Here is a 21,079-nt window from a genome sequence, read left to right as displayed (position 1 = left end):
TGGTTAGTGTGGGGGAGGGGCCGGACTCCTGGGTTCTCCCCTGGCTCTGGGAGGGGAGTGGGGGCTAGTGGTTAGTGTGGGGGAGGGGCCGGACTCCTGGGTTCTCTCCCTGGGTCTGGGAGGGGAGTGGGGACTAGTGGTTAGCGTGGGGGAGGGGCCGGACTCCTGGGTTCTCCCCTGGCTCTGGGAGGGGAGTGGGGGCTAGTGGTTAGTGTGGGGGAGGGGCCGGACTCCTGGGTTCTCCCCTGGCTCTGGGAGGGGAGTGGGGACTAGTGGTTAGCGTGGGGGAGGGGCCGGACTCCTGGGTTCTCTCCCCGCCTCCTGCTGCTGCTGTTTGTAGCCAAGGCGGGGGCCGGGGGCCGGGGAGGTGCGAGGCCGGTGGCGCCGCAGCCCCTTTAAGGCGGAGGCGCCGCCGCTGCGGTCACGTGACGAGACGGCACGTTCCCTCAATATGGCGGCAGCGCGGCGTCTCTTCGTCACTTCCGGGTGAGCGTGGTGACGAGCCGGCTGTGACGTGCGCCTGCGCGGCGGGGGGGGGCCGAGGATGGTGGCGGTGAAGGTGAAGCAGGACATGCCCCCCCCGGGGGGCTACGGGCCCATCGACTACAAGCGGCACCTGCCCCGCCGGGGGCTCTCGGGTCAGTGCGGGGGGGGGGGAGCCCCGCCCCCGGATTCTCCATCCCCTGCCCCCCCCCCCGGGACTGTCACCGCCCCTCCCCCCCCCTCTCCATCCCCAGCCCCCCCCCCCGGGGCTGTCACCGCCCCTCCCCCCGCTCTCCATCCCCAGCCCCCCCCCCGGGGCTGTTACCGCCCCTCCCCCCCCTCTCCATCCCCTGCCCCCCCCCCGGGACTGTTACCGCCCCTCCCCCCCGCTCTCCATCCCCTGTCCCCCCCCCGGGGCTGTTACCGCCCCTCCCCCCGCTCTCCATCCCCTGTCCCCCCCCCGGGGCTGTCACCGCCCCTCCCCCCGCTCTCCATCCCCAGCCCCCCCCCCGGGGCTGTTACCGCCCCTCCCCCCCCTCTCCATCCCCTGCCCCCCCCCGGGACTGTTACCGCCCCTCCCCCCGCTCTCCATCCCCTGTCCCCCCCCCGGGGCTGTTACCGCCCCTCCCCCCGCTCTCCATCCCCTGCCCCCCCCCGGGGCTGTTACCGCCCCTCCCCCCGCTCTCCATCCCCTGTCCCCCCCCCCCGGGGCTGTTACCGCCCCTCCCCCCGCTCTCCATCCCCTGTCCCCCCCCCCCGGGGCTGTTACCGCCCCTCCCCCCGCTCTCCATCCCCTGTCCCCCCCCCCCGGGGCTGTTACCGCCCCTCCCCCCGCTCTCCATCCCCTGTCCCCCCCCCCGGGGCTGTTACCGCCCCTCCCCCCGCTCTCCATCCCCTGTCCCCCCCCCCGGGGCTGTTACCGCCCCTCCCCCCGCTCTCCATCCCCTGCCCCCCCCCGGGGCTGTTACCGCCCCTCCCCCCCCTCCATCCCCTGCCCCCCCCGGGACTGTTACCGCCCCTCCATCCCTGCTCTCTCCCCTCCCCCCAGTCTCTCTCCACTTCCAGGCTCTTACTGGCTTGCTCCTCTCCACACACATCCCTGATTGCCCCCCCCCCCCCTCGGGCTGTTACTGCCCTGCTCCCATCGTAGCCCCCCCTCTTCAGGGCGATTATCACAGCATTTGATGGGGCGCTGCCGTTCAAGGAGACTCTGCTTGCAGGGGGCTGAGAGGCTAAAGGGAAGCTCTGACCCAGGCTAGCCCAGCTAATCTCCCTCTTTCTTCTGGTAGGTTATAGCTTGTTTGCCATTGGCATTGGCAGCCTGCTCCTGGGTTACTACAACCTGGTCAAGTGGAACAGAGAGAGGAGGTAAATGTCCGTTTGGCAGCTGTGTGTTCTTCCCCGGTGTGCTGCCTGGAGAAAGGGGCTAGCGGTCGCAGGCTGGCGGAGTGGTTCTCCTGTGTTTGCATAGTATGATGATGTATTGCAGAAGGTTGGGAATTCTGGCTGAGGAGTTTGTGACAACTGAGCTGTGTAGTAGTCTAGCGTTCTTAGTTTTGAAATGAAGATACAGAAAAGGTCCTTTGGCTGCTCAGATAAGAAATCCACTCTTCAAACCTTCTCTTTGGTACCAGGCGCCTGCAGATTGAGGACCTGGAAACCCGTATCGCTTTGTTTCCCCTTTTGCAAGCAGAGTCAGATCGAAGGTAAGTTCATCCCCACCCTGCGGCGGATCGTTTGGATTCAGGGTACCTGTCACCACATGCCACCACGTTTACCTGCCTTGCTCATCCTTTGCTTTGGGGAGGGCCTTGTTGTCGGGGAGGGTAAGATCTTGCAGTTGCTGGGCCACTGTCATGCCCCTACTAGCTATTGTATAAAGACCCAGGGATACCTCAATAGCTTGAACAGCTGTTTACTGTGCTGGTGCTGATGTCCCGGTAGCTGCAGGCTCCACCCCCCCTACATAGGGCAATGCTGTCCTTGTTTTGCACCCAGAGAACCATGCAGGTTCTGATTGGATGAGCTGTGAGGGACGCTTCTGTCCCAGAGGAACCTAAGGGGATGGCCTCGCTTCTTGTCCCCCTTCCATCACCTGGCCCTAACTACTGGCCGGGATTGGCACGTGTTTGAGGGGATTGGGGTAGCAGTGAGTGAGCAGGCTGGCCGGAGCTGACTAGAAATGCCAAAGCTGGTGCATAACATGAGCTCATTAATTTTGCTTATATGTTGTATCTGTTCCCCCCACACTCCCAACATTCTGTTTTGTCTTTTATACTGGAAGCCCTTTAGGGCAGAGCCCTCTCTGTGTAAGGCCCCTAGCACTCGGGATGCTGACGAAAGTCCTCTGCCAGCCTGGTACCCCTAGTGGGACCCTGCATGTGAATCCTTTGTAGCCCTGCAAGGTTCCTTCCTCTGCTGAAGGAATCACTGTTAACTGAGACAAGGCACCGCTTCATCTCTCCAAAGGGGGTTGACGAGTCCATTGCTTTGCAAGGCCTGAGAGGGCTGCAGACCACACGTGGAAACTGCGTCAGGAGTAAAATCTTTGACTGCGAAAACAGCATCTCTTTGTAGCTTGAGCCCGGCTGTGCCAGGATGCTGTGCCCTATAAAAGGTGAACCTGGTTGTTGTCATCTGTAGAAATGTTGGTTAAGGCTCCCCCAGTTGCTAGTGCTAACTTCACTGGGTGTTTGTGGGTACTTCAAACAGAATAGTATACCGTGCCTCTATAAAATGTGGCCCATGACAACCCAATAGCCTCTGAAACAAACTTTAGGGCTAGCGGGGTCAGTAAAGATCGTCTAGTCTGGCTCCTGCATGGTGCAGGGAAGAGACTGCCACCCAGTGACTTCTGATCCAGACACAGGCTTTCCTTTCTGTTTAAGGACCCTGCGGCTCTTACGGGAGAATCTTGAGGAGGAGGCCAAAATCATGAAAGATGTTCCTGGGTGGAAGGTTTGTACCTTGCAATGCTAGTAGCAGAGGGCAAGGGGGAGTAACATACTGTCTGGGGATGGAGGGTGGGGTGGGAGAAAAGCTGGTGGACGTTACTGACACCAGATCGTTAGTGTTCCTGGCAATAGTGCAGCAGGGGATGACTTGTAATGAGTATCCCAAAGGCCACTTATAACCAGTGGTACAAATTAATCAGTCAAGAGGCTGGTTCCGTCTACCTTTTGGTTTTCTCAGCAGGCTCAGATAATGCGTTTATGAAGGAAGGCATTAATGCCAGGTGGCGGTCTAAGGGGAGGGTATGAATGAGAGCATGCACAGCTGATACCGAGCAGGGTGGGATCAACACTTGATCCTAGTCTTGCTGGGTTGCATTGGAATCCTGGTTCATAGGACAGGAGTGAATGTGATTAGAGCAAAAGTAGCCTTCTGTGTAGGGAGAGACTGGCATGTTCTGTGAGCCTACAGGGGAAATTGAGGGCTTCTCGATTATGGTATGTTAATGGCCTGAGGGGATGTTTGCAGGCCATGCAGGGTCTCAGCCTTGCGAAGTCACTGCTGTTTGAGACACCTGCGAAAGTTTTGTCTGGGGAGCTCAAACTGAACTCCTATTTATCCCTGGAGTAGCTACAGTGCAGCCAGCAGCAGTGAATTTTTCTTCAAATGTGTATCCCTATGAGTGCTCCACCGTAGGATGCGCGCGCACCCATGTGCTCTCCACCAGAGAATGCAGAGCAGTGTCTTTGGGCTGCACCTGCGCAGAGCGGTGCCTCAAGCCTCCAAACAGCGGTCTATAAAAAGGCACAGGCCCGCTGCCACTCAGTTCCCTCGCAACTGCCTGCGGCTCGAGATGGAGCCATTGCATGTCTAATTCTCAGCTTCCCACATTTCTTAACCTAGCTATTCTCTTAGTTTATCCTTTGCTGCTTTGTTTTCTTTCTTTCTAGTCTTAACACAGCCCGTTTTTGGTCTAGAACCTCTCTGGGCTATGTGGAAGACCCTGGGTTTTTAAGCTCTGCCAGGTGGCTTTTCCCCAAAGTGATGGGTGTTTGAGCTGTCTCCACTGCCTCAGACGTCCCATCGAAGAGTAAGGTCTGGGTGGGATTTAAAGCCACGTCTTGAAAGGCTCGAGGCTAGACTGAAGCTCCTAATGAAGTGCTCGCTAGCTCCAGCAAGAGCTGCTTCGCTAGCCTGTACGTTGGCCTCAATATCCCAGGCTGCTCCCGTGGCTGTTGGCAGCTTCAGCAGCACCTTTTAAGCAGGACTTTTAAGAAGAAACCCTTTTCACTAGGAAGAGGGGTAGGTCACCCTACCAATCCCACTCTAAGGAGACCTCCCATTCCTCGAGGAGTACAGCTGAGGGTCCATCTGGTGCCAGCTCCAAGCCGCCAGTACTGCACGGGAAGTAGCCTGTGGAGAATAGACAGCACAGGGATCTACCTTGTACCGACTGACATCTCTTGGCATCAAGGTGTGCACAGGGCTCTTATTCATACTCCGGTACCATTGTTTTCCCTGCACCTGAGCTCTGAGCTCAAAGAAGTTCATCAACAAGCTGCTCCATTACCAGGCTCACCACCTCAGCATTGGCATTCCCCAGTACAGCTTAGACTCCTGCAATTGCAATCCTCCCGGACTGAACCGCAGTCAGACCTCCAGTCTTCAGTACTGGCACCTATGTCTGATGTACCAACCAGAAAGACCTCAATACCCACAAGTAGCACATCACTCGCAAGCACTGTAGGAAACTCCCCTCCCATCCCACCCAGTACCTTATACTCCTTCAGCACTGGGAAGCAACCAACAACAGGAGGACCCATAGATGGAGGAAAACTCATCACCAACAGCAGTCCTCTTCAGCCCCGGATAAGGCAGTATACCCCCTGTCTCCTCAGGGGTCGATCAGTTCTAGAGTCCATTTGGCACTAGCCCTATTTCAGTCTCTGGGCCTTCTTATCAATCAGAAGAAGTCTGTACTGAGCCCAGTTCAAAGAATAGACTTAATTAGAGCCGCTCTAGGCTTGCTGTCTCCTGAAAGAGATTCTCCACTCCGTCCTTTCTAATCTCGATGATACAACACAGCCTGCAAATAACTCAAGAAACTGAGTACAATTCTTGGGCCACATGTTGGCCTCCACCTTCGTGATGCCTCATGTGAAACTGGACCTCAATGCCTTCAGATGAGGTTACGGTCTGCGTTTGCTCCCCAATGCATCACAGTACCTCAGAAAATTCTGGATTCTCTCAGGTGGTGGAAGAACCCACTGAAGTTCTATGTGGAAACCCCATTCTCACGTCCCTCCCACCCTCAAAGATCCTCACAACAGACACTCATCTTTAGGGATGCGAGGTTCACCTCCAAGGGGATCCAGCCCTGGACAAGTAGTCTACACAAGAGGTCACGCTCCACATCAACATTCTGGAGCCAACAGCAGTTCGATATGCTTGTCAAAACTTCCTTCGCACCACACAGGGCCACTCAGTCAGGATAATGTGGGACAACAGGACAGCAGTGTATTACAACAACTGACTGGGTGGAGCAAGATCACAGTCCTTGTGCGAGAGTCGCTAAAGCTGTGGAACTGGTACACTTCCCATCAGACCGATGAGATTTTTGTCTGCAGCTGTATTCCAGAAGCCTGGAAGACTCCCTGAGCAGGGACTTCCATTAGGATCACAAATGGGAGCTCAACGATTCCGTCATCCGTAGCCTCTGCCAGACCTGGGGTATTCCAGAAGCAGACCTCTGCCAGCCCAGACAATGCAATGTCATCTTTTCTGCTCCAAGGGAGGCTACAGCTACAACTCATTGGGAGCTGCCCTGATAACACCATGACCCTGTACCCTACTGTATGCTTGTCCACCCCTAGTCTCAAAACCCTAATCAAACCACATCTGAGCTAGAGCCATCCTGGCCAAGGCAATTTGTGGTACTTGAACATCCTCCACCCCTCTGCTGCAATGCCTTTCTGACTTCCCATCGGGAAGGATCACAGAACTCTGGGACCCTGATCCCTCCCAACTCCTCCCTGAACCCCAAGAATGTAGATCCTGGACGGTTCTCGAGCATGGCGCTAACCTGTGCGAATAAGGTCCAGTTGGTTCTCCTGTCTAGCAGGAAATCCAGTACCCCCAAAATGTACCTTCAGAAGTGGGAACGCTTTCATTTCTGGAATTCTCTTCACTGTTCTCAAACCTCAGAGGTTCCATTCTCCAAGATCCTAGGCTACCTGTTGGATTTAAAGAGACTGGGTCTATCACTGAGCTCACTCATAGTGCTGTGACAGCCTTCCACTCACCCACTGAGGGCTCCTCAGTTTTTCCCCAGCTCTCTATGGCCAGATTCCTCAAGAGCTTAGACAACTTGTTTCCCCTTGTGGGAAACTGGCTCCCCACTGGGACCTTCATTTGGTTCTCAGGACCCAGAGGAACCCACCCCTCCCCCTCCGCCCCATTGAACCAATGACAACCTGTTCTCTCCTCTCCCCTCCCCTCCCCCCCCCCCCCCCCAGACTTGCTTCCTCATAGTCATTGTCAGCTAGACGAATGGGAGAGCTTGCTGCTCTCAAGGCAGACCTGCCATTTACTTCCTTCCATAGAGATATGGCTACACTGTGTTCCCATCCTCGCCTCTTTCTGAAGATCTCTTTGGAAAGCCACATTAATGAAGAGATCCGCCTACCAGTGGTCTACCCAAAGCCTCATGCCTCCAGACAGGAGACTAGCCTACGTGCACTAGATGCCAGAAGGGTCCTTGTCTTCTATCTTGACAGGACTAAGACTTTCCGACTCTCTCCTAGGCTGTTTGTATCATTTTCAGAGAGGATGAAGGGAGAATCTATTTCTACCCAAAGACAGTCAAAAGACTGTCAAAATGGGTTCTGGGTCACATTTTAACTTATGAATCTGCTAGGGTGCATGCAGTCCTCTCCTAGAGTGACAGCACATTCCAGAAGAGCTCAGTCCACAGCTGTAGCTCTACTGAAAGGTGTTCCCGTAACAGAAATCTGTAGGACTGCACCTTGGTCTTCCCTCTATACCTTTGCCAAGCAGTACGCCATCTCACCAGCTTCCAGGGATGATGCAGTCCTCTGAAGCGGCTTGGATTTGCCTCCTCGTTGAGTTGCTGCTTGGGAGTCTCCTCCGGTGGATCCCCCAGAGGGACACGTACTCAAAGATGGAGAATTTACCTACCTTGTGGTAACTTGAGTTGTTGGTGTTTTATGGGTGCTGCACCTCCTGCCCCCCTTCCCCTGTGCGGTGGAGGCTCTGCTTTGTGCTCAAGATGGAACTGAGTGGCAGTAAGTCCACACCACCTTTATGTGCCCTCATTTGACAGCACAAGGTGCCGCTGCACAGACACAGACCCCCAGACACTGCTCTGCGTTGTCTGGGTGAGGGAGCCTGCCGTGGCGTAGGGGAGCTGCAGTAACTAGCTCTTTCTCTCTAGGTGGGGGAGTCCGTATTCCACACTGACCGCTGGGTTCCTCCGACAACAGATGAGCTCTATTACCTCAAGCCTACGAGTGAGCTGGACAACGAGAAGTTTGGCTTGCAGTGGTATGTCTGAAGCTCGGCCAGGACTCTCCCCAGCCCCCTGGTTCCTCCAGTTTTTGCACCGGTAGCATTATCTCTGTCAGATGCAGTGCTCAAAGGCCATGTGTTCCAAGTGTGTGACATTAAACAGTCTGGTGGAAACGTGTGTGTGTTTATTTTCTAAACAGCTGTCTGCACTTCTTCCTGGGCTCTTCATCCTTGACATGAAGCCTCCTGCTGCAACAGGCTGTCCTGGTGCCATGCTCCCAGCTCTGTCCAGCCCCATTAGCTATCTTTGCCTTCAATTATGTATCTCTTGGGAACAGGAGATGTGGAGGAAGGATGATGGGCATGTGTTTAAGCCACTGGGCTGGGACTCAAGAGAGCTGGATTCATTTTCTCAGCGACCTTCTGGCTAGCTCCTAATTCTGCCCCCTAATCTATCCTTATGTTCCCTGCCTGTAAAGTGTGGATGGGGAGACAGATAATTCTTCCTTTTCCGGGCTGGCCCATTTCAAGTGCAGTCTCGTTAGGGCCACACTCTCTCTCAGGGTCTGGGCAGTGCTCAGCATATTGGGCTCCCATTCTCCCCCCCCCCCCCAAATCAGGGCCTCCTGATCCTGCTTATTAAGAGAGATAATGTGAGGAACTATTGACACATGCCCCCACACACACCCCTCCCCGGCCATGGGGATCCCAGGGCTTGTTTTCAATAGCTCAGTCTTCCCAGCTCCTACAGGGGAGAAGGTCACATTTCCAGTGTCAGAAAGGATCAATCAAATCCCCAGTTATGTTCATTTCTTCCATATGCTTTAAAAACTCAGCACTTTTCTGTCCTAAGGCTCAGTACGGCCAATCTTAGCTACGTCACCCCAGGGGGGAAATGAAAATTGCTGTGCTCCTGCAAATCTCTCTGCCAGTGTAAGGGGCAATTTTATTTAGCTGAAATAATCTCGACAGACGTCGGTGCAGGCCCCAAAATGAGCAATTCTCTTTGTAGCTGATGCCAAGACTCCTTGTCTAGGGGCTGGGTGTAGCTTGTGTGATGGGTCTGGACCCTGCTGGCAGGGTGGAGAGGAGCTGGCTCAGCTGATACGGAATTGACTGTATTTCTTTGAATTCAGCAATTCTTGCATTGCCCTATGGCACCTTCTCTTAAGGGGCTTTAGAAGCTTTTTGAAAGCAACTTTAAAATGCGGATGAGGGAAGACTTTCACGCACCAGCGCTAGCCTGTGCAACTCACTGCTATAAGCCGGAAGCCAAGAGATTAGCGTTGATTGGCCAATAACTTGGGATCTTTTTATCCCAATAGCTACAGCTTTGGAAGATCTGGAAACCCTCCTACTGTGGGACATGAGCCCCAATCTCTAATGGGGGTCAGGGAGAGCTTTTCCTTGGGGGTAGATTAGCCCTGCAGGGTTCCTCGTGCTTTCCTCTGAAGCTGCTGGATAGGGGGCAGGATGAACCTTGCACTAGAAATTCCTACATTTAGAGAGACACAGGCATTGCTTCTAGGGCCGGCTCCAGGGTTTTGGCCACCCCAAGCAGCCAAACCAAAAAAAAAAAAGCCGTGATCGCGATCTGCGGCGGCAATTCGGCGGGAGGTCCTTCGCTCTGAGCAGGAGTGAGGGACCGTCCGCCGAATTGCCGCTGGACGTGCTGCCCCTCTCTGAAGTAGCGGCCCCAAGCACTTGCTTGGTAAGCTGGTGCCTGGAGCCGGCCCTGATTGCTTCTACCATGCCTGGCGCGGAACAGGGCAGAGCAGCATTCCCCAAGAGACTGAAACAGGAAATGGGGAGGGGATCTTTGCACCGCAGCCGTTCCTGCTTTCTGGAGCTGGCTGTTGCTCCCCAGGGTGCATGGTGCAAACAGGAGGCAAGGAATTGTGTTTGCTGGCTTGTCCCCTGAGCATTCACTGACAGCCTTGCGCCACCAGAGGGAGACGAGCCGGGCCAGATGTGGTCTGCCGAGCAGAAACTTGGCAGGTGTGCTCAGAGAATCAATAGGGCTCCAGCCGGAGCAGCATGCTGGTACAGGCAGGGCTTTAATTCTTAGAGAGTATTTCCTGGAGCCCCCCATGCTCCTCCCCAGCATGCTATAAAAACTCCCTGGGGTTTGAAAATATTGACTGGAGCTCTGCTCTGGACAGCTCGGGCTGGAGTTAAGCCCTGGGTGCAGGGGTGACTCACAGGAGCAGTGTTGGTCACTTAAACCGCAGATGCTTTCATCAGTCGGAAAGTCGGCTTGTGCCTTGATTTGGCCAATGTCCACCTGGCAAAGCACTATAAGGCGTCTATCTAAGGAGTGGTGGCCTGCCCCTCCTCACACACACACACCTTCACAGCTGCGTGGTTGCTAAGCAATACAGGCTGGCAGCTAAGATGCTGTGAGCTACTGTTTTTTAAAAAAAAAAAAAGGGAGCAAAGGGCAGACATGAATAGGCATTTTAGAAAACGGGAAAAGGCCAGTGTAGCACCAGGTGGAAGTGGAGGGACTCGTTAAACAGGATCTGACAGGCCCCTCTCACATATCCAGGGTGATTGGGGGGGCGGGGGGCTGGTATCCGCTCTATTACACCTGTCAGTGTTCTTCACAACCCTGAGAAACTGATTAAAGCCCCTCCCCTGGGGCGTTAAAGAGGAGGTGGCATTAAAAACCACAGAGGTATTGTAAATCTCCTTAGCTATGTTACCATCACTTGCGATTGTGGCGCTAGGAGGAATTTCCAGTCGTATTTTACTTGTTAACAATTCTGCTTGGGGGGTAAAACTAGGTATCCAGATCCTGTTTTCAAACGTGTCGGTCTTTGCCTGCGCTGAAAAGCATTTGCCAGGATTGCCAAATCACTTTAAGCTGTCCCAGGACACCCTCCTCATGGGGGAGCTGCTCTTACCATGCCAAAGAGTTCTTTTTGCTTAAACCAGTTCTCCGAATGGAGTACGTCATACTGGCACTAGGACTTCTTGCCAGCATAACTGCAGCTACACAAGGGCTCCCGCTGGCACAACTATGGTTACGGGGGGTGACTTTTTTTCCCCCCAACCCTAACCCACATAGCTATGCCAGTAAGGGTATGTCTGCACTGGAGCTGGCGGTGTGATTCGCAGCGTGCGGAGACGTGCCCTGTGCTAGCTTTAATCTATCTAGGTCACTAAAAATAGCGGTGAGGACACAACGGTGCAGGGCTTCCGTGTGGGCTGCACAATCCCACCTGACCTCCCCTCCCCATCTTGTTTTTGCAGCCCCTGCTGCCTTTTCCTTACTGCTATTTAGAGCGAGCGAGCGAGCTGGAGCGTGGCTAGCGGGAGAACGTATACATGAGCTGCCAATCACATGCCCGGCTGCAGTGTAGGCATACTTGAAACAGTGACTTCAGTGAGACTTAAATCTGAGTGCCCAAGTCACTTCTGAATATGTTGGTTCTTGTCTATTGACTAGTCGGTTTCTCTTTCTGGCTCTCCCGCTCTAGCACCTGTTCTGGTGCTTGGGCTGTAAACGCTGCAGGGCAAATTCTTTATCTAAACTGCACTTCCTTAGTAATTTGCCATGTTGGTCGCAGGCTATGAGAGGGACAAGCTGGGGAAGGTGATCTATTTTACCGGACCAACTTCTGTTGGGGAAAGAGACAAGCTTTCGAGCTCCACGGCAGTCTTCAGATCTGGGCGCTCACTGTAAGCTTGAAAGCTTGTCTCTTTCACCAGCAGAAGCTGATCTAATAAAAGCTATTCCCTCCCCCACCTTGTCACTTTTAGTTGACACTCAGGAAAAAAAAAATCCCACCCGTTTCTATACAGATCAGGGCCAATAACCCTCTGCTGCTTTCAGTGTTTGTTCCTTTCAACTGAGCCTAACCTGCCTGAAATGTCAACTTGAAATTCTTCGTGGGTGAGGGGAGCTTTCCGGCACAGCCCTCTAAGTATGTCCAGTCTTTCCTCTGAAAATTGGGCTAGCAATGGAAGGCAGGTGTGGAAGGCTGCTACTTCGAGTCTTTTTGTTGGCTAATATCTGCAAGTGCCTAGTATTAGTACACCTCTACCTCGATATAACGCTGTCCTTGGGAGCCAAAAAATCTTACTGCGTTATAGGTGAAACCGCGTTATATCGAACGTGCTTTGATCCACCAGAGTGCGCACCCCCCCACACACCCCACCCCCGGAGCACTGCTTTACCGCGTTCTATCCAAACTCGTGTTCTCTCGGGTGGCGTTATATCGAGGTAGCGGGGTATTGTTTGTGTTATAGTGGTGGTTAGAGGTACCAGTGGAGATCAAGACCCCAATGTGCTAGGTGAAACACTGAGGGAGACAGCTCCTGCCCTTTGTAGTTTAAACATCCGAGAAAGATATGCTGAGTTGGGCTGGGGGAGAAGTGCTGTCCTCATTTTGCCTAGGTCCAGAGACCCGGATTCTCAACGTCATGGGTCTTGTGTACCTAAATACCTTTCGAGGATCTGGGCCAGAAAGATTTTAATGATGTAACTGAAAAGTCTGATTCAGAGCTAGAAATTCAGCTTTCCTGAATTGCAGACCAGGGGGCTAACTGTGAGAGCAGCCTGCCTTGTACCATAGTTGTGTGCGTGCAATGTAAAAGATGGGTTCCCCCTCCCCCCCAATGCAAGCCTGGGATTTTTTCCCCTCCATCTGCAGAACCAAAGGGAACAAGTTGGCAATTAGTTAAACTGAAAGAAGGGGGGGGGAGAGTATGAACCTACGAAGGAGGAAAGCTCCATCCTTCTGAAAAAGGAAAAGATAAAACAAACCCCGCTTCAAACTCCGCAGACCTCGCTCTAGTATTTTTAAAATGTAACCGAGATCGGGGCCGGGAAATGCACGCGTCTCTCCAGCGGCCTGATTAAAGCCTCGCTTTGAAACAACACGGCCAGAAGCTAACGAGCGTGCAGGAGAAATCCAAGCTGGCAGACTGAATTTACGCTTCTCCTTAACAGCAGGCAGAACGGCATGGGGGGAAATAACTAGGCTCGTGTGGCCTTTTAGCGTCTAGGAATTGTAGTGCAGGGCATTGTTGGGTTATTAGAGGACGGCACGGGGGCTAAGAATGGGGGCTTGTTTTATGGAAAGAGCCATTCAAAACCTAACCCACTTAGAAATGCATGTTCGCACTGCCTACAGCACCCCAGTGCTTAGGACCAATACCTTAGCAGCTACCTACCGTCACCCCCGCCCCCCAGGATATTATAGGGATTTGTTAAAATGAATTTTGAAAAACAGGCAATTTTACATTTATTTTAAGACCCCCCCCCCCCCCCCCCCCCCGTCTTGTTGCTCTATCAGTAACTCTTGTCCTGGGCTCCTTTCCTAGTGGGAGCTGCTGTTTTACTAACCCTTCCCAGCAGGGGGTGCTGTCCCCGGCTGATGCTAGACTGCCTTTCCACTGTGGTAAATGAAGCTTGCCCTTTACCCCACGGTAAAGCCTGGATCCTACAAACACTTATGCACATGCTTCAATTCCCCCTCCATGCTTTAGGCGCTGAGAGGGGAAATCTCTGACCGTGTTCGGCCCACGGCCTCGCTGATGGGGTTGCTGATTCTGAGTGCTCCGAATGCTGTGGCTACAGCCTGCTGCGTCTCTCAGAGCCCAGGGCGGGGGCTGTGGGAAGGGCCTTGTTCAAGTGCAGAGGATGGGTTAACGGCCTGAACTTTAAGCATGGGAACAGTAGCCTTGGCGCCCGCTTGCCTGTCTGACAGTGAAGCACACATGCACTGGACTGAGCTGGGGGAAACTCTCACCCTGCGCACAGGCCAGGCTCCAGGAACTGCTCACAGCCCCGGGGAAGTTGTCAGATCTCAGCAGTCCAGGCGGCAGCTGCCTCTTTGTTAATTCACCTCCCATCCGTAGGGGAGAGACTTTTCTTAGCGACATGCTCTGTGTTGTGGCGATGGGGGTCCCCTTCCTTGACAGGAGCAAATCCCCATCTACGCCCCTTCCCCAGGGAGCAGCCTGACTCCTTAGACTCTAGTAGTTGGAGTTTTGCCTAGTTCTAAAGGATCCACTCCATGCTTTGGAGGAGGCGTATTCCAGGTGGAAGAGATCTCGCTGGGCCCCAGGGCGCTGGAACAGTCAGTGAGCTGTCCCGGGGCCATTGCCTCTGGGGGGAGGGACTTGGGGAAGGCCCCTCCCGTTCCCAAGGATCTGCTGGGGGAAGGAGCGGTCTTCTCTGCACAGCCGGAAGCCCATCCTGTCCACTGCTGCTCCCTCCCGCCAGCAGGGCTGCAGGCCCCCAGAGGCCATTGGGGAGCAGCTGCAGAGGGAAGGAAGACAGCTGGGAGCTGCGTTTTACAAGGAGCTCGGTGAGTGGCCCTGCCAGCTACCCGGCTGGATTGTGGGGAACGTCGTACTTCAGGGTGGCTGTGTGGCTCGGGAAGGGATATGGAGGGTTGCACCAGGCTGGGTGCATTGTGGGGGGTGGCAACAAGATGGCTGCATTCACCAGCTGAGCAAGGGCCCTTTCCAGGCGGCTTCTCTCTGGCTCTGCAGGTGCCCTGAGGGGCTAGAACTCAGCTGAGGAAATGGCCATTGGTCTCTTCCCAGCAAACCGTGCCCAGACCTCAAGAGTGGGTCTGAATGGTGTGGGGGGGTGGCACCTTCAGGGGTTTGACTGACCCCACTGATCTCTCCTGACCTTACTGCCAGCCGTGGCTGCACTGGGTACCTGTCCCAGAGCACGGCCTCCCCTGCGGCCTTGGGCCGGCTGCTGTCCCTCACGCTGGTGTGTCAATCAGGAGTGACTCCACTACAGCCGAAGGGGTGACGCTGGTGTACGGTCGAGCAGGGCCGGGCTCCCTTGTCCCTGGGAACTGCTCTGGGCAGGGCAGTTTGGAATCCGCCGAGCTCTCGCCCTGATGCTCATGGGGGTGAAGCCAACGCCGGGCTGAGTGCTCCGGCTCTCCCCACGCCTCTGTGGCCGGTGGGGAACGGGGCACAGTGATGCAGGCTTCCCTCCAGGTGCCTCTTCATGCCTGTCTCTGTGGACGGGGGAGCCCAGTTCTAGCGGCTTGGCTGGCCTCGGCCCCTCCGCCCAGTCCCAATCTGTTCCACTTGTGATAGCAGGATACCACTGAGACCTGCCATCTTATTCCACCCCAGAGCGTCGCCCCAGTTCCCTCGGGTGGGCACGACTCAACCTGGGGCACTCGCCATCGAAGGAGCAAACCCAGCCACGGGACTTGTTGAAGCTGCTTGATGGCCATGTGGGCTGGAAGGGGTTAACCAATTCCCCGCTTCCCATTGGGCGAAGGCGATTTCGCTTGTTCCTCCAACCAATCGTCCCCCTTCCCTGCAGCAGCTGCTGTCTCATGACTGGCTCCGTCTCCTGGAAGGTGGCTCTGCGCTCGAAGCCATAAAGAAAAGGAGGAGAGAAGCGGCAGCAGTGCAGGGAGCTCCAGCTGCTGGGAGCCAAGGCAGAGAGGGGGCAGCTGTACCCCCTGCCCCGCGCTCAGCCAGGGACAATGAGCTGCCCGTCCACCCAGAGCGGGGAGCAGATCGAGCCGCTCAGGTACCTCAGGTGAGTGGAGCTGCAGGTGGGAGAACAGCTTGGCTACAGGGGAAGGGTCTCGTGCTAGCTGGTGCTCCGGGCACTGTGGGACCAGAGGGTGCCCCAGTGGGAGCCCATGGGAGGGGACGGGACCCCCAGGCAGTTGGGAGCCTGCAGCTCCATCGCTGATGCAGAGTGGATTAGGGTGGGCAGGGAAAGTTTCTGCACGAGCAAGGGTGGCTGGAGCAGGTGCCCGTGCTGCTGGTGGGCTGCCCACACCCCTTTCTTGCTACCGCTGAGCTTGGGTTAGGAAGCGGAATTCCCCTTTGGTTCTGCAGGGCACGGGAGGCTGGATGTGGGCAGAGTGGGCACAGCCCGGGCTAGCTTGCCAGGGAGCGGGCAGGGCACAGCAGAGTTGCTGACCCAAAGGGGGGTTGGAGCCCTAGGGATGTTGGAGGGTTTGTTCCTGGACAGAGAATAGAAAGTGCCACCCTCTGCCCCGATTTCTATGCCACAGCTGTTCTTGGGCATGGGCAGGGAATGGCCTTGCCGCAGCCCTGCCCCCCTGCCCACTAGAGCCCCCCCTCCCCCCCCGCCATGCCCCCAGGCACTGGTGTGAGGTGCAAGCCAGTGCTGGATCTCTTCCTACAGCATCTTCTATTCAAAAGTGCTGGCAGACACTCTCCTCTGAGCCACCTGCTGTGTCCCTGCCCTTCGCCCCGGGCACTCGGGAAGCAGAGAGGCCCTAAGCCGTGGGCATGCGGAGCTATTTTGGGTTCCACGGGGGAGGGAGGGAGGGAGAGCTGCCTCGGTCCATGACCGTGCGCCCATCCTGGCCCTGCCTGAGGCGCAACGGCTGACGCTGGCTGCTGTTTCTGAGCACACCCTTTCCCTGTTGTCCCCACTCCCTTGATGAGCTGGGCAGCAGGTGCTGGTGGCGTGTGGGCTGTGCTGTTCTCGGGCGCTAGCTCTCGGCTGGTCTGAGGGCAGACGGCGCCCGTTCCGAGCACTCCCCTGTCTCTTGTGCCAATGAGCCCCGTAGGTACTTCGGTAGCTGGAACGAGCAATTCCCACAGCTGACAGGTCCCGGGGCTGGCATGGAATCTTAATTGTCTGCACCCACTGGGGCATCCAGCTGCCACCTTTAGCAGCGGTTTTTGTCCCTTGTCTCTGGCGCACAGGAGGTGTGGTGGCTCAGCAGGGCTGCGGGAGGTGTCCAGAGCACTGGGATGGTCTGGATTAGTGCAGTCGCTGTGATCTCATTGGGGAGCCCAGGGAGGGGTACCAGGGCCAAGGAGAGAAGAAACTTCCATTCTCAGTCCCTGGCGGGAGGATTGGCTGGGCCCCTGCACATTCGAGCAGGGGGCAGCATGGAGGAAGCACGAGGTACAGCCCACAGCCTCTGGGGGTGTCACCCAGCCCTGCCCTCATGTGCAGAGGGGCTGTCAGCTGTTTGGGCCTCCCGGCCCTTCTAGGGACACCTCTCTCAGGAAGGAGAGAGAAATCGTGTGGCACTGGTATCAGGGACACAACGATGCACCTCAGCCTTCATGCTGACAAGAGCTGTTCCCCGTGGGCCCTCCCACAGGCTGACCTGGAATGGGGCACACCCCAGAGCATCATCTCAAAGCCAGGATTACCGGGATGGGCCAGCTGGCATCTCCCTGCCCTGTGGGAGGACCCACCTGCCAACCACCCCTGGAAATGGGACCCTGAGCCTGCCCTCTTCCACTCCCAGCTCCTGGGAGCCGAGTTGTCCTGGAACTGGAATATCCCCAGCTGGGCCAGGGCCCTGCTTAGGGTGGCTCCTGCAGGCTGGCCCGGGGCAGGTTGGGGGACCTGCTGTGTGCTGGGGGTCATGCCCCATCTGGGCTCATGTAGCAGGAGCTAAGAGACGTCGCTATCCCGGCTCTAGATTGGTCTCTGCCCCCACTGGGCCTGTTCTGTCTGCTGGGGTGGGGCAACTTCCTCCTGAGAGGGGCCCTGAACGCTGCCCCATCCACCCAGGCCATGTGCTCAGGAGGAGGGTGACCCCCCTCTACAGAGGCTGCGACTTGGGGAGAAGAATCTGGTGTCCCTGCAGCAGGTGGGGTTGGGGGAGCACTGGCTGAGTCCTCTCCAGACATGGCTGCACAGGGAGGGTTGAACTGGCCAAGCCCTTGTGTGTGGGGTGGCAGGGACGAGGACCTGGGCTCGGCCAGTGGGGACAGGTGGCGCCCTGGGGCAGGGGGGTGTTTCCATGGTGCTAGCAGCACAGAACAAGTGAGAGGAGATGCGGAAAGGGTGGAGGCAGTGTGGCCTAGTGGCTAGGGCTGCTGGCCTGGGGCTCGGGAGCTTGGGGTTCTATTCCCACTTCTGTTACTGATCTGTTGGGCGACCCTGAGCATGTCCCTGCCTCTCCTGGTACCTCAGTTTCCCCTCCCGCTCTCTCTTTTCAGACGGTGAGCTCTTTGGGGCAGAGCCGGCTGCTCACGGTCTGTGCAGCGCCTGGCATGGCAGGGCCCTGATCTCAGCTGGGGCGACGGTAATACACATACTAGATAGCAGCCTAGGCTGATGGCACATAGGGCCTTCCCGGCAGTCTCCAGCCACCTGCTCCATCTGTCTTGGCATCAGTCTGCTCCATCAGCTGCTAACTGGTGCTTCCAAAGAAGGCGGCTTCCCCCCACAGTGCTGCATCTCAGCCCGCACAGAGCTGCGGCCGGCGAGGGTTGTGATGGTACGAACGTCACCGCACATCCCCTCGCTGGCTGTTAGCCGCCTCGCGTGGATTCCAGGTAGCCCTGAGTGCTGGTGGCACCTTCTCTCCTCTGGGCCCCCAGGGCTGCTTCTTCCTTGGCTGACGGGCCTGTGCTGGCCTTGCTAGTGGATGGAACAGCTCCGGGAACTGTCCAAGGTACAGAGGGAGTTGGGGGGGAGCCAGGGCGGATGTAGAGCCGGGCAGATGCCCTGCTCCTGCTGTGGGCGTGATCGGGTGCACAGGTCCCTTTAGTGCCAGGTGGGGGGCCCCTCCTGGTGGTACTGGGCTCCTGGCTGAGGTACGTCGGGGCTGAGCAGGCCCCTGGCAGGTGCAGTGCAGGGGAAAGTCTCTCCCCACACATCAGGGCTTCTCCAGGCGTGAGCACATGGCGACCCAGCCTGGGGCGATGATGTAATGAGCATCTTCAGCAGTCGCTCCCGCTCCTTGCAGCTCTGTTCTCCTGAGGCCCCTGGCACCAGGTCATTGGCATGGTAGAGCTGTGCGATTAATCAGGCTGGATCTAATCAACAGGCCCAGGTCATAATTACCATGTGTTCTTGGGCACCCTCTCTGCTCTGTGCCTAGTGGAAATGTCTGCATTATACACAAAGCTCTTTGCCAGCCTCCTGGGAGTGCAAGAGTAGGGAGCTCTAGGTTGGGAATGGGGTCCCCAGAGTGGGGATAGTGGGGGCTGTGGGTCAGGATTGAAGAGCCATTTAATGCTGTTAGTGGTGTGAGAGGCTTAGGCCAGGTCAGTGCTAGGGAAGATTGGCTGGTGCAGTTATTTCAGCATAGCTATACCAGCACATTCTCCTGGTGTAAATGCAGCTGATGCTGGCAAAAAAAAAAAAAAGAAAAAGGGCGGGGGCTTTTGTACCAGTTCCCTGAGTAAAATAAGCGATCCTTGTAAAAGTACTGGTGGGTGGGGCTCACTGGGGCTGCACTGGGGCTCTTGCCGGGTTAGAAATGTCACCAATCAGCCCCCTAACCAACTGTGCTACCCCAGCAAAAGTGGCTAGTGTTGGTCCAGCCCAAGGTTTGGGGGGCTGGACCCCTAGGGGTTTTGCAGAGATGCTGGCTGCTGAGCCGGGAGCTCCAGCCAAGGGTGAGCATGTGGGACATGGAAGGTTCTGGCTGGAGACCGAATCCTTGATTGCTCACTGAACCAGGGGCCTGGGCCAGCGTCCGCACAGCTCCCCCTGCCTGAGTCAAGGCCTGGGGCCCTTGCTGGACCTCTGACCTGAGCACAGGCTGGGGAGCAGCGCCTAGCCCCCATCTGTGCCGGGGGTCAGGGACGAGGGTGACTCCATGTGGGAGCTTCTAGGCAGCTTGGTGCTGCTGCGCCGAGGGCGGTGCAGCTTCCCGGATAATTGCAATGTGTTTAGCTGTAATTACAAAATTAAAAAGCGATTGAGGGAAGATGGATGGCTGGGAAGGGGAGTTCGCTGTGAAAGGCAAACCCAGGCTTAGCTGAAAGAGAAACCTGCCCGTGGCTACTGCTGGGAGCTGAGGCGTTCGGAGGCCTGGGGCTGCAGCTCAGGATTGAGGGTCATCTGAGGGCCCTGAGCTCCTGCCTTTGCTTTGGCCCCAGTCCCCCGCCCTCCCCAACCCGTAGCCTCAGGAAGCATCACGGAGCTCCGCAATGCCATGCGGATAATGCCAGCGCACGGCCCGGTGCCCACTGCATGGCTGGTCAGCCCCGACCTCCCTCAGCCTCCTGTGGGTGGAGGAGGGGCTCAGAGCCGGAGCAGCTGCCGTTGCTACGGAAACTGCTTCCCGGGTATCCATGGATTCAGCCAGCTTGTTTGCTGGTGGGCGCCCACCCAGCTCCCTCCTTGTCAGTGAGGCAACAGAGACGGGCTGGCTGGGGGGGCAGGGTTCTGGGGGATGAACCAAGAGCCCCCCCAGCTCTTACCTTGACAATACCCAGGCTGCTCCCACATCTCCCCGCCCAGCGATGGGGTCAGAGTGTGTGTCGGGAGGGGGGCTTGGTTTGTGATGGGGAGCACTGTGAGGGACGGGGCAGACACAGCGGGGCAGACACAGCGGGTCGTAGGGAACAGGGGTGAGGCAGACGGGAACGCTATGGGGGGCAGGGCCTGCCCGGGCAATGCCGGGATGCGGATCCCCTGTTGCTGGGGGCTGAAGGCTAAAATAGGGTTTGGTTTTGTTTTGTTTTAACTGGTATCTTACAAACCCTGGGTATAGAATTGCAGCTCCGACCCCCTCTGCCCCCGGGCTGCCCCTGAATCTGCCCTGTGGAGGTGGCGATGGGAGAGGGACCCTGCTCGTGCCCCTTGCATTTGTGCTGCGTCCATCTCCCCTGCCCCCAAAGGCCTCCCGGCATCTGCATTTCTGGCATTACGACAGGTTCCTGCTGGGCTCTCAGACCCAGTCCTCCCCGGGGTCGCATCCAGACATCCCCCCGTCCCACCGAGGGGACAGGGCAGCGGGGAGGGGCTGCCTGCCTGGCTGCTTTGCTGGCAAGCGGTTCGTCCAGGGTTAAACTGCTTTTGGTCCCTCGGGAGTCTCCATTTCCATTGCCCTTGGAAAGCCTGTTCTGGGAGCTGATTAATCATTAATATGCCCCTGGTGGCAGCTCAGCCCTTAGACCTGTGCTCTGCTTCCAGAGGACGAGCCAGTCTCCATGTCTGTGTGAGACGATTGCCGCTGGACTGGCAGCTGCCTCTGCCCATGCAAAGCAGCCTGGCTGATGGACAGCACCTCGCTGAGCCTGGCCCTGGTGCACTTTCAGCTCAGGGGATCTAGGCTGGCAAAGCAGTTTGAGCCCAGAGTGAGCTGTGTCTGTGCCCATCAAGGTCCACTAGCATCAGGCGTGTGGACCCTAGGGCTTTGCACTGCTGCAGCTCGGT

At 56.6% G+C, this 21,079-nt stretch overlaps 2 protein-coding genes across 4 annotated transcripts in view; both read left to right on the top strand.

Annotated features, from left to right (window-relative positions):
* The first annotated feature begins 504 nt into the window (after positions 1-504).
* NDUFA13 (NADH:ubiquinone oxidoreductase subunit A13) lies at positions 505-8,136 on the top strand. The gene is made up of 5 exons (XM_054013635.1): positions 505-638; positions 1,773-1,851; positions 2,118-2,189; positions 3,372-3,441; positions 7,889-8,136. The coding sequence occupies exons 1-5, from the start codon at positions 545-547 to the stop codon at positions 8,006-8,008; spliced, it is 435 nt and encodes a 144-aa protein (XP_053869610.1). The 5' UTR covers positions 505-544; the 3' UTR covers positions 8,009-8,136.
* A 5,978-nt stretch (positions 8,137-14,114) lies between these two features.
* The window catches only part of YJEFN3 (YjeF N-terminal domain containing 3), a 43,306-nt gene continuing 36,341 nt past the window's right edge, over positions 14,115-21,079 (top strand). The window contains exons 1-2 of one of the 3 annotated variants that reach the window (XM_054013634.1): positions 14,115-14,282; positions 15,275-15,487. In XM_054013634.1, the coding sequence (XP_053869609.1) occupies positions 15,441-15,487 (47 nt within the window). In that variant the 5' untranslated portion in view covers positions 14,115-14,282; positions 15,275-15,440. Of the gene's footprint in view, positions 14,283-15,274; positions 15,497-21,079 lie in introns of all 3 variants that reach the window. The other 2 variants (XM_054013633.1, XM_054013632.1) reach the window with 2 other exon arrangements.

This window comes from Malaclemys terrapin, chromosome 24, assembly GCF_027887155.1.
Source record: "Malaclemys terrapin pileata isolate rMalTer1 chromosome 24, rMalTer1.hap1, whole genome shotgun sequence".
NCBI lineage: Eukaryota > Metazoa > Chordata > Testudines > Emydidae > Malaclemys > Malaclemys terrapin.
This window is presented reverse-complemented; position numbering and strand designations above follow the sequence as displayed.

Bases quoted from the DNA above. Each gene is read 5' to 3' on its own strand.
- NDUFA13 (XM_054013635.1), top strand. From the start codon at position 545: ATGGTGGCGGTGAAGGTGAAGCAGGACATGCCCCCCCCGGGGGGCTAC. The intron at 639-1,772 runs GTCAGTGCGGGG...TTCTTCTGGTAG, and splicing joins GCCCCGCCGGGGGCTCTCGG to GTTATAGCTTGTTTGCCATT. The intron at 2,190-3,371 runs GTAAGTTCATCC...TTTCTGTTTAAG, and splicing joins CAAGCAGAGTCAGATCGAAG to GACCCTGCGGCTCTTACGGG.